We start from the raw sequence: 15,658 nt of genomic DNA on the forward strand, positions 1-15,658 counted from the left end.
CGACTTCTTACGTTTATAAAAATATTTTTGTTTGACTTGTGGAATGGAGCTACTTTCAAGCAACCCGATTCCCCCCCATGACCTTTGAGGATTGGAGATAGTTTGCAAAGTCTCTGGCTGGAGATAGTTGCCGTGTTTCATCTTGAAGTCTCTAACTCTCCTCCATGTTCCCTCTCAGATCAGAAACTACTCGGACTGCGCGTGCGTTCAGAGTCGGCAGGTGATCACGCCCTCGTCCAGCGCGTCGGGCTCCAACCAGCTGCAGCTCGTCATCGTGAAGACGTACCTGAACGAGAACGGGTACGCCGTGTCGGGGAAGTGCGACCGCACCTGCAGCACGCTCATCCCCTTCCTCATCTTCCTCTTCATCGTCACGCTCATCACCGCCTGCGCCCAGCCCTCCGCCATCATCGTCACGCTCAGGTACGAGACTCTAAAGTTCAGGTGATACAGAAACGATGAAACCAAATCATCCTGTATTCATATGGTTAGGGTTATATCTTATATCTTATGTTATATCTTATTAATACTAATACGCCACTGGGGATGTTTAACTATGCATTCATTATAACATCGTCACCCTCAGGTAGGAGATCTGAAGTTCAGGGAATACACAACCAAGGTTCAAATCATGAGCTCCAAGAAGTCTCAGTTTATCAAACCCTTCATTTTCAATTTAAAGAATAAGCCATAATCTCCTGAATTTATCCCATTTGGATGCATTTAACCCAAAACTACAAACTGTACCATCTTGATTTCATGTTAGAATACTTTTTGTTTTAACGGTTGCTATATGCTAGGGATGTAACGATATATCGAATATTGCGATACCGCGGTAAATAGATGTTTCAATACCGTCGTGAGACTGACAAAATGTACCGCGATTTATTTTTTTTTTTTTTTTTTTTTAAACCTTTATTGAACCAGATGGTCCCATTGAGATCATCGATCTCTTTTTCAAGGGAGACCTGTCCAACATGGTGACAACATGAACATAAAACAACAGATAACACAAAAGGACATCGTATTTACAGGGCTACATGTACACACCTAGAGATATTGACAAGTACCAACAGTATATTTATATCTCGCCCTGTCAATAATAGGGATGCCAGCGATTATTCGATTTTTCGAATATTCGTTACAGTCTCCATCATCGAAAATTATTTTTAAAATTCGATTTTATTTATATATATTTTTTATTATTATTTATGGTTTTTTTTCTGGCTTAGTTTCAACCAAAATATAGACTAATGCTAATAATAGTAATAGTATTAATAATTGTAAATGGCCATTGGTCACACCACCAGTTTGATTTACTGTACACTTGGAGGAAGGCTGCTACACACCGCCCCCCCCCTCTCCGTCACACGTGCGATTGATTTATTGGAGCGAGAACACAACTAACTACTTCAAACTGACAAGTGCAAATGAAGTCAAATGCTAGTGGAGTACTTCGTGACCACAGAGTGTGAACGTTGTGATCAGCTGTGTTAGCGCAGTTCTCCAGTGAAGGGGGGGAGTCTCCCTCCGCAGCCGGTTGGCGTAGTTTTGGCACAAGTCCGTTGTACAGACCGACGTTAACAGCAGCCCTTTTTTTTCTCTCCCGCGTGGGGGGGGGATAATAATCGATTATTATTCGCCAGGGCTGTTCGATTTTGATCATGGTCAGTTTCTGGCATCCCTAGTCAATAAGCCTCACCTTCTTGGCAAACACTGTATTGTTGTTGAAGTGGTGGAGAGACACAGTTTGACCCACTGCTGTACCCATGGCCAAAGCATGTCTCTCTGTCCCAGCAACACCAGCACCAAGCAAGAGAGATGTTTCCACAGCAGGGGGTTTTGTAAACGCCCAAACATCCCAGCTTCTACCTGGAAATGTGGACGTGCTCACATTCCTAAAAGATAACATTGATGACGCGTGAGTGAGTGAGTGAGTGAGTGAGTGAGTGAGTGAGTGAGTGAGTGAGTGAGTGAGTGAGTGAGTGAGTGAGAGAGAGTTACTTGAAAAACTAAAGTGAAACTTGATTTATTCTATTGCCGGGTCTGATTATTATATTGTTGACACTTTAAAATACTACTATCCTACTAAAATGCTGTACAAATCAGATTTATTATTTAATAAAGAAAAAAAATTAAAGTAAAAAAATATATATATATTCGCATTTGTTTTGTTTATTTTTTCAATATCGCAAAAAATATCGTACCGTGAGATTCTGGTATCGTTACATCCCTACTATATGCTTTTCATTTCTAATGTTTGTATGACTCTTTGAACCTTGTTGAATCTGTTGTGTCCTGTTCGTCCACGCTCACTGTGTTGCTCATCTTATTCCATTGTACATTCCCAGCTGAGTAAAGGACGTATTATTCTGTTCTTCACAGATCCGTAGCGGAGCAGGAGAGGCCGTTCGCTCTGGGGATGCAGTTCGTTCTCCTCAGGACCCTCGGTGAGCAGAAAGACATAGCGTGGCATTAAATAGCTTTTGACATGAATACGTCCAAACAGAAACCCAGAGCATCAGCAGGGGACCGTCTTTACCTCCGTATCAGAGGAGGGGGATGTAACGTCAGCTGATTGAATTGATTGTAAACACGCTGCACATTTGCTTAACTGCTGACGAGGAGCTTCGGGAATGAGATGTCGTCTCTTCAAAGCCGCGCTGTTCTCCTGAATCAGGGAACGGGGGGGGGGGGTGGATCTGAAACATGTCAGGATCGATCAGTCAGCACAGAAACACGATCTATAAGAGAGGAGTTTGACGGACATGTGCATTAATGGGAGGAAACGATGCATTATGGGAAATGTAGGGTGTGTTTTTGAGCCAACGTGGGTTTAATCCATCAGTTTTATATCAAGTCTTACCGACGCTTTGCTCTAACGTCCACCGTTAGCACTAGCTGCAGAAGTGCTAATGGAAGTCTGACGGCAGATAATCCTTTTAGTTTTCCAAAGGCAAGAAGAGAGATATGGATTAAAAAGAGAGAAGGACCTCACACTGATAACATATCCTTCATTTTCTCCGAGGTGCTAAGTTTCTGTAGCGTTAGCAAAGAAAGACAGTTTTAATATCTCTATAACTATTACGGATTTATTGCATCTTATGGATCAAAGCTCCAATGCGAGAGCATGTCCTAAACCAATGGGAAAAGGGTATATTTTAGATGATGAAAGCGATGGGGGGCATAACTAACCTGCAGCTGATCTTAAACACACATATTGATGTTTGAGAGGATTTAGATTTACAGTTGTCTTAGTTTTCTCCAATGTTGTTTTAATTTCTGTACTTTTAGTTATGATTCTCTTTCTCTCTTGTCTTTGTTCTTCTCCCCACCTTCTGTCGCTTTTTACTTCTCCCCCCCCCCCCCCCCCCACCTTTTTTACCATAATCTCTCCCTAAACTTAATTTGCCCATTCTCTTTCTTGAACTTCCTTTCATACTTTAACTAACTTCACCTTGTCTCTCCATTTTCCACTTTTCTGTCCGTACTGTCTGTTTGTTGGTGTTTTTCTCTCACTTCATCCCTTCCTCTTTCTATCCTTCCTCTCCACTTCTCCATCCACTTGCTGTCTCTCACCATTTTCCAATTTTTTTGTCCGTCTTGTCTGTTTTTCTCCTCTAACTTCACCCCTCCTCTTCCTCTCTCTCCCCCTATATTCTCCACCCACTTGTTTCTCACAATGTGTCCACGTTTCGGTCTGTTTTTTGTCTGTTTATTTAACCATATCTCCCCCTCTCTCCCCCCTCTCTCCTCCACCCAGCCTACATCCCGACGCCCATATATTTCGGCGCCGTCATCGACACCACGTGCATGTTGTGGCAGCAGGACTGCGGCGTGCACGGCTCCTGCTGGGAATACGACGTCACCTCGCTGCGCTTCGTCTACTTCGGCCTCGCCGCCAGCCTCAAGTTAATCGGCTTCTTCTTCATCTTCCTCACCTGGTACTCCATCAAATACAAAGAGGAACGAGTGGAGCGGTGGATGAAACGCCACCTGTCGCCCGTGGACACCGTGGGAAGTCTCATTTGTCACCCTGGAGGTCACAAAGGTCACGCTCGCACCCGATCCTGCCCCGTAAACATCCCGCGAACCGACCCCAGCTCGGTTCTCGCGGCTAACGCGCCGCCGCGAGCAGGGCCGTTAAACCGCGGCGTTAGCACCCAGAGTTGCCCTGGAAACGAGCTAAAAGAAGTAGCTCCTCCCCCAAAGGTGACGGCTTCGGCGGCTTCGGCGACGTCGCTCGACCACGTCTCGGTGCGAATTTGAAGGTCGAAAAACGGGGGGGCAGGCGATAAGATCGGAGAAAATAAATCTAAAAATCCAATCAGATGGTTTTTAGCGGCTCTCAATCATCACACAGAGGTCCTGCTTTCATTTCAAGACCCTCTCAACGCGGCTTCTGGGTCAAAAAACACCGTCAACTGGAAACGGAGCATGTGATTCTGTGGAGGAAATGCAGCTTTTTGATTGGTTGGTGAAATAATCGGAAGAAGTGTTTTTTCTTTGTCATCCATCAGCGGACAAAACGCTTTGGAGAGTTCATCGCTTCAAGAAATAAACCCCTCCCTGCCCTCGGCAAAATGTGCCTTCTGTCACCCCCCACAAAGAAAAAAGCGTGAACGTATACCTCAGCTCCGCCTCCTTCTTCATCTCCTCACCGCCATTTTGTTTTGTTTTCCTGGCTCTCACAAATAAAACGAATAAAAAATAAAAAAAACCTTTGGAAATGAGACATTCTGCAAGCAAGTGTTCAGAACCGGAAACCGATGACATGGTGCTATGTGTTGAAAAAGATGTTTTAGCGTCCATTTTTTTTGTTCTTTTTGGGTCATTTTTTGAGTGAAAAGACCCCCAGAGGTCAGTGGGTTAAGCTGCTTGGAAACACAGAATGAATTCCTGTTTGATGCCAGGCCTCCTGACTCGATAACGCCAAGTATTACCGCTGGAAGTCGGATTGTTCAGCTCCAAACAATGCATCCATACACCCCTCCTGACTTGATAAGTGGTTTACCCCAAATCTGCATTTTCCTCCTGACCACATTCCTGAGGAGAAAATAAACTTTGCTTGGAGACGTGATCGGATCAGAGGACGTTTCTTCAGAACTTAGAAGTAGTCGTCTGTTCTCTCAGAAAAGCTGCTGCCGAATTCTGGGATGGATCCTTGATTGGAGGAGTTAGTTTCTTGCTTAGCATTTTAAAAGTAGTCCCAATGATTTCTGGGTAATGACTGCATAGGCTTTGCACTGATCTGAACGTCAAAGGAAAAGTTTTAGACATTTAGTCAAAAGAAAATCACTGGACAACGTGCAGAGAAATCTACTGAAGAGCTGCAGCTGACGATTGTTTTCTTAATCTATAAACTACTAACTATTCCTCGATTAACTACTGTATCGATTAATTGCTTGATCTGAAGAGAACCAGTTAGAAAGATGTGGAAAAAAAGCCCATCACATTTCGTCCAAAAAATCCAAAGATATTCAACGCAGCAAATGAGATTTGAGAAGCGTCTTGATGTCGAATTGATTATCAGAACATTTGTCTCTGTCGGCTAATCGCTAATAGATTTAGCTCCAGATCAGACCCAGTAGTTAATGTGCCAAAACCATTTCATCAAGCACTTCTTATTATTACTCTATTATTTAATATGTTGTGGCTCTAAAAGTCTCGAGACAAATGAACACAACCCGTTTTAAACGCAAATCGGTGTTAAATAACTTAAAAATGAATTTGGCTGGACGTTTTTTACTCGCAGTATTATTTCCTCACTTGTTTCCTAAAGAGCAGCTTCCTGTTACAGCGTTCCTCCGACGCCCCCTGCTGGCCGGATGTATTACTCTGCTGCTTTTCCACTAGAGAAACATGGCTTTTTATTTCACAAACCAAAACAGTGTTGAAACCGGATTCAAAAAGGTCCTGATGTGCTGGTTTACATGCAGCTTGTGTCTCGAGCAATCAGTATCTTGTATTGGAGATTGTTCACTTTGTTTACCATTCATTCACCTGCTGATTATTTGTTGTTTTCTTTTTGTACTGTATGTCAGAAAATGGAAAAAACAAGTTACAACGTCAAGTGTTTTCATTTGCAATCATAGTAGTCTTGAAAAGGCAGGAAAAGCACACGCGAGAAACTGGAATGAGTGGATTTCTGACGTGACTATTACTACAATTATTAATATACAATTAGTTTGTTTTGTTTGCCAAATCGAGGAGGAAGTGGATATTAATCCTACGCAGTTTAGACTACACTACACTACATTCCTGTAAAAGTGATAAACAAACATCTTTAAAACGAGGATCTGTTAGCGGGGCGCTGAGACCCTCGTCCTGTTTCTCTGCATTTCACTTTAACAGCTCCTTTGCTTTCTACGTGACGCTCCTGTCCAGCTGGTTCTTTAAATCCCAAACAGATGAAATGTTGAGCCCACCTTCCTGACAATAACGCTTTAAACATTTAGCGTCGTAGCTCCTCCAAAGTATCTCAAATTAGCTTCATCATACTCACTGCTTTTGTTAAGTATGTTGGTCCGTCCCTTAATAATGTCTGACTTCCTGTCTGCAGCCCTACCAACAAAATGGCTACCTTACAACAGGTTTGAATCTTAAGAAACACCTCAAAAATACCATTTAACAGCTGGTCAGTGACAGCTTAAGAAAATCTACTCTTTCACATGTATTAGTCAATAAACACTTAAGATGTCCTCACCCCTTCTCACATTACATTAAAACGTTTTAATCACCCGTCAATGTTTCTGGAAAAAACCTTTTAATATGAATATGAATGCTCAGATTTTTAATTGAACAGATGAAGGCAGCAATTAATCTGTGTTGATTAGTTTGAAAGGATCTTCTCTTAGTTTCGTCTTAAAATGTCATAGTGTCTCTCCTATCCTACGAAAGAAAAACCATTAAATAAAAGATTAAGAAATGTACCGGCGTTTTTAGCATAGAAACAAAAAACTATAAAATAGGATGATACTAACTCCTCGGCTGATAGTTAAAGTATTTTGTCATAAATGAATACAAGAGAAAAACATCTTAAACCTGTTATATTACCGACAAGAAACAAAACTCTTAACCCTTATTAGTTCCTTATTACATTGTATTTTTGTTTACTTTCCTGCAACACGTGATGATTTGGTGTTTCAAAAATAAAGGCTCTTTGGAAAATGAGGTGCAGTATTTCACTTTGAAGACCCAAAGTATCCTTAAACCGGAAACCCCCTCCACTCATATGTTAGGTTCCAAATAAAGCAAATTATACTTAAACTCCTCGGCTGATAGTTAAAGTATTTCTTCAAGAACCCCCTCGACTCATATTTAAGGTTTTTAGCCATGAATTAATACAAAAACAAGTCGTATTTTAGTTTTTTTTAACCCAAAAAGCTGCAGAAACCAGACCCCTCCCCTCAGGTGGTCTCAGTATTTCATCCTCACGTCGTGGATCTCCAGCTGCAGGATTTCACTGCGTCACGTTTCTTTAAATCCTCCTCTCACCTGAAACAGATCTGTTTCCCTCCATGTGTTGTGCCGTAGTTTCACGTAGTAATAAATGTGGAATCATCTCCAGACTCTGAGACGTAGGTTAGAAAATCTTCTTCTTTTCTTTAAAAAAAATTAAAAATCAGTATTGTATTTATTTCCAGAGGACAGTGTTTCTGACGGAGAGGCGGCGGCGGGCGATCCGTGGAAACACGGTCACTGAGCCTCGGATTCTCCTGTCAATAAAGATGTGAACAATAATAAAACAGTATTACAAAAACATGTCTGTGGGTTTATTTCTGTGTACAAATGTCTGTGTATTGTTATATTATGTATACATCATAGTATAGTAGGCCTATGTGGAAACAAAGATAAGTCTAGTATGATGAAATAAAGGTCACAGTAAACGTACTTAGTCGAAAATATGAAAATAGGACACAAGACACACATTTGAAAGAAGTATATTGAGTTTGTCGAGTAAGAAAATGTTTAACTTCATATTATATATATATATATAAAAAAAGAACTGATACAGTGTGTGTTTCTCAATGTCGAGGAAGGCTCCTCCAGAAAATGTATCTTCGATTTAGATAAGAGTAACCTGTAATATACACAGCGTGCCGTTCACAAAGTTCTCCACCAGAGTGAACTGGAGCTCTGTTTCTCTCCACCCAGCTGTTACACATGCTTTCTTCCTTCAGAGAGACATTTTGAAACATACTATGTTATGTTCGCGCTTATGATTAATATTACCTTAGATTTGCTTAGACTGGAAGTTACAGGTCATTTTCTGACGAAATAAAATGTATTTCAGCGGATACTATTCTAATTGGACTAAAACATGACACGTGACCAGACCGTTCTGGAGCGGCACCAACGACATTGCAGAACATAACAGATTCTGCCGCTGTTCTTGCCCTTTTCGCACATGCTATGTTCAGTGTACTTTGTTCCTACAACATCGGGTTATACACTCATACTGTTACTGAAACACACTTTGACACCGTGAGTGAAGTTGACTGTACGGAGAATCAGTCTCCCGCCTCCAACTGTTCCTAGGTATCGCTTCTCGGCCTTTTGGCTAAGATCAAGTGTAGTATCTGTTCTTATCAGTTTAATATCTGATACGTCCCCTACCCGGGGACCATATATTAAATTGATTTTTGGAATAGGGAGATGGAATAGGGGCTTGCTCCGTCCACTCCACGCATCGACTGGTATTGCAGTACCTCCAGGAACGGTGCCACCCCCTCTCATTGTGAAAAATAAAATGCTTACTTAACACATTTGAACGCAACAATATATAAGGTTGTTATGCTTCATGACGCTGATTTTTTCTGGGTGAGTAGATGGGCTTCTATCACCCTGCAGTGAGATGAGTCTTGCATCAGGGAGAGATTTCGTTTTATTCTTATCTAAACACAGGGCTGATAGCTCATATATGGGATTTCAAAGGTCTTTTATTTTGAAACTCCACATCAGAATGTCCTGATTTTTTCTGGGTGAGTAGATGGGCTGTCCTTCTATCACCATGCAGTGAAGTCTTGCATCAGGGAGAGATTTCGTTTTATTCTTATCTAAACACAGGGCTGATAGCTCATATATGAGATTTCAAAGGTCTTTTATTTTGAAACTCCATATCAGAATGTCCTGATTTCTTCTGGGTGAGTAGATGGGGTGTCCTTCTATCACCCTGCAGTGAGATGAGTCTTGCATCAGGGAGAGATTTCGTTTTATTCTTATCTAAACACAGGGCTGATAGCTCATATATGAGATTTCAAAGGACTTTTATTTTGAAACTCCTTACATTTTACATTTACTCGTGGTAGTTATACGTAGTTTGTTTTAAATAATTATTGATCACATTATATAGTAAATATTTCTTAATTTAATATGTTTGGTTTGTTTTTATAGGTGCTTTTGTTATTGACCGAGTAAGCGCTGGGATTTTACCGTAATGCTTCTAATATTCGCGCACCCCAATATCACGTGCGGGCTGGCTTGACTGTGTTTTCCCAAGTGGAGGCTGGCTTGACCGCAGTAAAATGTGTTAACTGATCAATGAAAAGTTTAAATGTTGGAGGACGTTCATTCTTCCAGAGTAAAAGTATACATTTCTTGGCAAAATATGTTATTATGATTAGTATTCTGTAATGTTTGGGGTTCAGTTTAAAGTTTGGTGTCATTAAACAGGGAAAAACATGGATTTTGGCTCATTTCGATGCCTAAAACGGCTTTTGTGAGCGCAAGAATCGAATCCCAGAAATGTCCCAAAACAGATGCATAAATGTTCCTGCTTTTACTTTACATCTCGGACATTTTGAAGAGTTTTCTTTGGAAATGTTATCCATCTTTATGGGTGTGAGGTCAAATGTGTTGAGAAATTTAAAGTTTGCTTCTTTGATTTTATTGCTTGTGAATGGAAAATGTGTTCTTTCACAGATATTCAGCCAAGTAGTTTCATCTATCTGTATCCATAAGTCCTTTTCCCAGATCTTTTTTAAAGTTGGACTGAGCTCTTTTAGAAAAAACTGCATTAAATTCTCTAATTTTACCTTTGATCGTGCTCGATGACATCAATGTCTCCTCCTCTTCCAACAATCCCGATCTCAATGTATTGCTTTTAATAATTGAGTGGATCACGTTCCTAATTTGCATGTATCTGAAAAATCCTTATTTGAAATGTCATATTCTGCTCTTAAATCATTAAATGATTCCAATGTTATATCTTTGTGGAACAAATGTTTCAACTGCTTTATACCTGATTTCGTCCATTTGTTTATATTAATTGACAACAAATATTTGCTAAGATCAGGATTGTTCAAAATAGGAGAAAATATTGAAATAAGGAGGGTACAGTCTATGTCCTCACGTCGTGGATCTCCAGCTGCAGGATTTCACTGCGTCACGTTTCTTTAAATCCTCCTCTCACCTGAAACAGATATGTTTCCCTCCATGTGTCGTGCCGTAGTTTCACGTAGTAATAAATGTGGAATCATCTCCAGACTCTAAGACGTAGGTTAGAAAATCTTCTTCTTTTCTTTAAATTTTTTTTTAAATCAGTATTGTATTTATTTCCAGAGGACAGTGTTTCTGACGGAGAGGCGAAGGGCGATCCGTGGAAACACGGTCAGCCTCGGATTTTCCTGTCAATAAAGATGTGAACAATAATAAAACAGTATTACAAAAACGTGGTCTGTGGGTTTATTTCTGTGTACAAATGTCTGTGTATTGTTATATTATGTATACATCATAGTATAGTATGTGGAAAACAAAGATAAAGTCTAGTATGATGAAATAAAGTCACAGTAAAGTACTTCGTCGAAAATATGAAAATAGGACATAAGACACACATTTGAAAGAAGTAATTTGAGTTTGTCGGATAAGAAAATGTAACTTCTATTATATATATATATATATATATTATATATATATTAAAAAAAGAAATGATACAGTGGGTGTTTCTCAATGTCGAGGAAGGCTCCTCCAGAAAATGTATCTTCGATTTAAGAGTAACCTGTCGTATACACAGCGTGCCGTTCACAAAGTTCTCCACCAGAGTGAACTGGAGCTCTGTTTCTCTCCACCCAGCTGTTACACATGTTTTCTTCCTTCAGAGAGGAATTTTGAAACAATACTATGTTATGTTCGCGCTTATGATTAATATTACCTTAGATATACTTAAGTTACAGGTAATTTGCTGACAGTAAATACGATAACAATTTATTTCAGGGGATACTATTCTAATTAGACTAAAACGTGACACGAGACAAGACCGTTCTGGAGCGCATCAACGACATTACTGAAAATAACAGATTCTGCCGCTGTTCTTGCCCTTTTCGCACATGCTGTGTTCAGTGTACTTTGTTCCTACAACATCGGGTCATACACTCATACTGTTACTGAAACACACTTTGAAACCGTGAGTGAAGGTGACTGTGCGGAGAATCACTCTCCCGCCTCCAACTGTTCCTAGGTATCGCTTCTCGGCCTTTTGGCTAAGATCAAGTGTAGTATCTGTTCTTATCAGTTTAATATCTGATACGTCCCCTACCCGGGGACCATATATTAAATTGATTTTTGGAATAGGGAGATGGAATAGGGGCTTGCTCCGTCCACTCCACGCATCGACCTGGTATTGCAGTACCTCCAGGAACGGTGCACCCCCTCTCATTGTGAAAGACAAAAAATTGACACATTTGAACGCAACAACATTTGTGACCTGCTCTATCGAAGTCAGTCGCATTGCCGCGAAGACACATTTTGAGTTGTATACACTGTTGGAAAGAGGATATTCATAACTTTCTAATGATATCAGGATCGTTGTTGTATTCCACATGTTAAGTAAAATATGACATTATATAATTACTGTAACCGAGTCATCATTTTGAGAAAAAGGCCTTTAAAGTTTCCTCTTCTCTGGATCGATCTGATTGATTATTATCAAATGATCAAAATACTACAGAGGGAAGATAATTTAGTTTGGATTACTGGTCTGGGGGAAGCTCGCGAGTGTGTTTGTGTAATTGTGTGTGTATTGTGTTTGTTTCCCGGGGAAAACACTCACGAGAAACACCGGCTGTTGTTATGCCTGCTGTGACATTAAGTTACTCCGTTCTCCGCTTGTAACTATGCCGCTTTACATGTAATTGATGAGGAAGAGTTGCACGTGAAAACCAGCAGAGCCAGTGTGCAATAGGGATGTGCATCTCCATCACTGAGGCCGATGCGATGCGCATCTCGATACGTTGCCACGATACGATACATTAACGATACATTTGAAACACCAGGGGCCTATACTACGAAGCTGGTTCAACCTAACCTGGATATGTTTGAGTTAGCCGGATGGCCAAATCCAAAACATACGCGCTGTCGCTAAACTGTACTACGACGCTGGTTATCAAGTGGATCGCTCAAGCCAGCCGTGTCCTATCTAGTTAGGTACGCGTTCACATGAAAGGGGGTGGTATCTGGAGCATTCGATCAATCACAAACATGGAGAAGCGCACTGAGAGCCAACACATCCTCACTCCCAGGCCGGCCTATGTTGACGTTATGTCAAGTCCCCTGCCGGCTTTTTCCACCGCAAGGGGGGGGGGGGCCTTAGAGTCCATTTTCAAGACAAGGGGGGTGCCCTTAGCGTCCATTTTCAGCTTTCCGGGATGTCCATATGCTTCTATGGACGTTCATGGAAGCACGGCATTCGTTTGTGTCGACTGCCCTTAAAGGCAATGAGAGCGTCCATTCTCATTGGATAACGGAGAATTGTACACGCTAAGGGCCCTCCCCTTTCGTTAGAAAAAGCCGGCAGGGGACTTGACATAACGTCAACATAGGCCGACCTGGGAGTGAGGATGTGTTGGTAAAAGCGCTAACAAAATAAATCTATTATTATTATTAGCATTTCCTGCCAAATACTAGCCTCAAAAATAATAAAATGTAATTAATGCAAATAAACTACTTCTATAATAATAATAATAATAATCATAATCAATTCAATAATATAAATACCATATTATTTTATTATAATATAGTTGTAATATAGTCAAGTACACACACAATTCTATCAGTATTTCTCTGTGTTGTGGTTGACATGATGATGACTGTTAGGAGTTAAGGGGAGAAGCTGAGCATCACCATGAAATGCGCAAATTGACATAAAAATGAATAAAAGGGGAACAAATGCTCCATGTTTTTTAGGCTGTAAACTTGAACTGTTATGTAAGCCAATAGACAGACAGTGTATCACTCTTCCTCCTTTACATCAGCAGATCAAAGGCATCACATACTTGAATGAACGGTAAATAAAGAATGCTGCATAACTGCATCTCCATTAGCCTGCAGCTACGCAGAGACTGCCTTCTTCATGTCGTGAATTGCAGCTGATGTTTTAATATGGCAATTGGCAATTTGACTTATACAACATTCACAAGTTGTACATTTGACTCATACAATAACCCACCTTCGAGTGATGCTCTAGTTTCTTCAAGTTTTTTTTTTTACCTCTTGCTTGCGCCGAACAGAAACTGTCTTTTCACCGACATCTCTTCACCTGCAGTAGTGTCTGTGGGTTTATTTCTGTGTACAAATGTCTGTGTATTGTTATATTATGTATACATCATAGTATAGTATGTGGAAAACAAATATAAAGTCAACTATGATGAAATAAAGTTCACAGTAAAATAGGACATAAAACACAAACTTGAAAGAAGTCATTTGAGTTTGTCGGGTAAGAAAAATTGAAACTTCATACTATAGATATATATATATATTAAAAAAAGAACTGATACAGTGTGTGTTTCTCAATGTCGAGGAAGGCTCCTCCAGGGGCCTATACTACGAAGCTGGTTCAACCTAACCTGGATATGTTTGAGTTAGCCGGTTGGCCTAATCCAAAACATACGCGCTCTCGCTAAACTGTACTACGACGCTGGTTATCAAGTGGATCGCTCAAGCCAGCCGTGTCCTATCTAGTTAGGTGCGCGTTCACATGAAAGGGGTGGTATTTGGAGCATTCGACCAATCACAAACATGGAGAAGCGCACTGACAGCGCAGCGTCATACTTCCTGAATGAAAAGTGAACTTTAATACTAGTCAAAAATGAAGAAGTTAAACTTTAAACATCCATGACTTAAACACTTGATCAGGATCAAAGCCTCAGAGCTGCACCTGCAAGGTGAATACAGCTGGAAAAAGAAAAAGTGTTTGAATGCGTACATCAACAGGTTTATGATATCACTGCCCGTCTAAAACACGATCTGACTTCATTTACATTTGTCTCGAGTGTTTCGTCAACTTATGTGTTGCTTAAAATAATACTTCTGCATACAGTATGTGACACTGTGAGTGCTGCACGGCCAGATACGGCTCAGCTGACTCAGATCAGGAGAGATATGATACATTATGAAGTGATATGCCGCGGACTGTACTTAATGTACTCTGATCCGGTTACTGATGTTGTGGCCGATATTTAAGTAAGCTTTCTTAACGCTAATGTTATAATAGTCAGATTGCTCTGAAGATGGAGGTGATATTCTATTCATGTTCACGTTCACACAGTCGGTGATTTTTGCCGGCCGTCTTTCCTGCGACGGCAGCTTTTCTGTATTTCCTTTCTCCTGTAATATGACTTGATCGCTTTAAACTCCGCACACTGAGCTCTGATTGGTCAGCAGGCGGTGCTTTCACTGAGTTGAGCTCTTAGCCTGCAACCTAACCTGGGGGGTATACTGCGAAGCAGGATTTTCGCTTAGCCGGCTAAATTCAGGGAAAACTCTGGCTTTCCGGTCATCCGAAGCTGGTTCTCTTTTTAGCAGGCTAGATCTCCATGGTAATATATGCTAAGCAGCTAACCTGGTCGGGACCACAACATAAGTAACCGGATCAGAGTACATTAAGTACAGTCCGCGGCATATCACTTCATAATGTATCACATATCTCCTGATCTGAGTCAGCTGAGCCGTATCTGGCCGTGCAACACTCACAGTGTCACATCCTGTATGCAGAAGTATTATTTTAAGCAACACATTAAGTTGACGAAACACTCGAGACAAATGTAATTGAAGTCAGATCGTGTTTTAGACGGGGCAGTGATATCATAAACCTGTTAATGTACGCATTCAAACACTTTTTCTTTTACCAGCTGTATTCACCTTGCAGGTGCAGCTCTGTGGCTTTTATCCTGGATCAAGTGTTTAAGTCATGGATGTTTAAAGTTTAACTTCTTCATTTTTGACTAGTATTAAAGTTCACTTTTCATTCAGGAAGTATGACGCTGCGCTGTCAGTGCGCTTCTCCATGTTTGTGATTGGTCGAATGCTCCAAATACCACCCCTTTCATGTGAACGCGCACCTAGCTAGATAGGACACGGCTGGCTTGAGCGATCCACTTGATAACCAGCATCGTAGTACAGTTTAGCGAGAGCGCGTATGTTTTGGATTAGGCCAACCGGCTAACTCAAACATATCCAGGTTAGGTTGAACCAGCTTCGTAGCATAGGCCCCTGGTTAGGTTGCAGGCTAAGAGCTCAACTCAGTGAAAGCACCGCCTGCTGACCAATCAGAGCTCAGTGTGCGGAGTTTAAAGCGATCAAGTCATATTACAGGAGAAAGGAAATACAGAAAAACTGCCGTCGCAGGAAAGACGGCCGGCAAAAATCACCGACTGTGTGAACG

At 40.9% G+C, this 15,658-nt stretch overlaps 1 protein-coding gene and 2 non-coding genes across 3 annotated transcripts in view; all 3 read left to right on the forward strand.

Annotated features, from left to right (window-relative positions):
* The window catches only part of slco5a1 (solute carrier organic anion transporter family member 5A1), a 42,547-nt gene extending 34,791 nt beyond the window's left edge, over positions 1 to 7,756 (forward strand). The window contains exons 8-10 of the mRNA XM_034103964.2: positions 179 to 423; positions 2,386 to 2,450; positions 3,764 to 7,756. Of these exons, the coding sequence (XP_033959855.1) occupies positions 179 to 423; positions 2,386 to 2,450; positions 3,764 to 4,269 (816 nt within the window). The 3' untranslated portion in view covers positions 4,270 to 7,756. The remainder of the gene's footprint in view (positions 1 to 178; positions 424 to 2,385; positions 2,451 to 3,763) is intronic.
* A 787-nt stretch (positions 7,757 to 8,543) lies between these two features.
* On the forward strand, positions 8,544 to 8,733 carry LOC117463064 (U2 spliceosomal RNA). Its single transcript, XR_004553892.1, has one exon. It is a non-coding gene; the product is annotated as a U2 spliceosomal RNA (small nuclear RNA).
* A 2,727-nt stretch (positions 8,734 to 11,460) lies between these two features.
* On the forward strand, positions 11,461 to 11,651 carry LOC117463045 (U2 spliceosomal RNA). Its single transcript, XR_004553875.1, has one exon. It is a non-coding gene; the product is annotated as a U2 spliceosomal RNA (small nuclear RNA).
* The last annotated feature ends 4,007 nt before the right edge of the window (positions 11,652 to 15,658 follow it).

This window comes from Pseudochaenichthys georgianus, chromosome 17 (genome assembly GCF_902827115.2).
Source record: "Pseudochaenichthys georgianus chromosome 17, fPseGeo1.2, whole genome shotgun sequence".
In the NCBI taxonomy this organism is placed as follows: Eukaryota; Metazoa; Chordata; class Actinopteri; order Perciformes; family Channichthyidae; genus Pseudochaenichthys; species Pseudochaenichthys georgianus.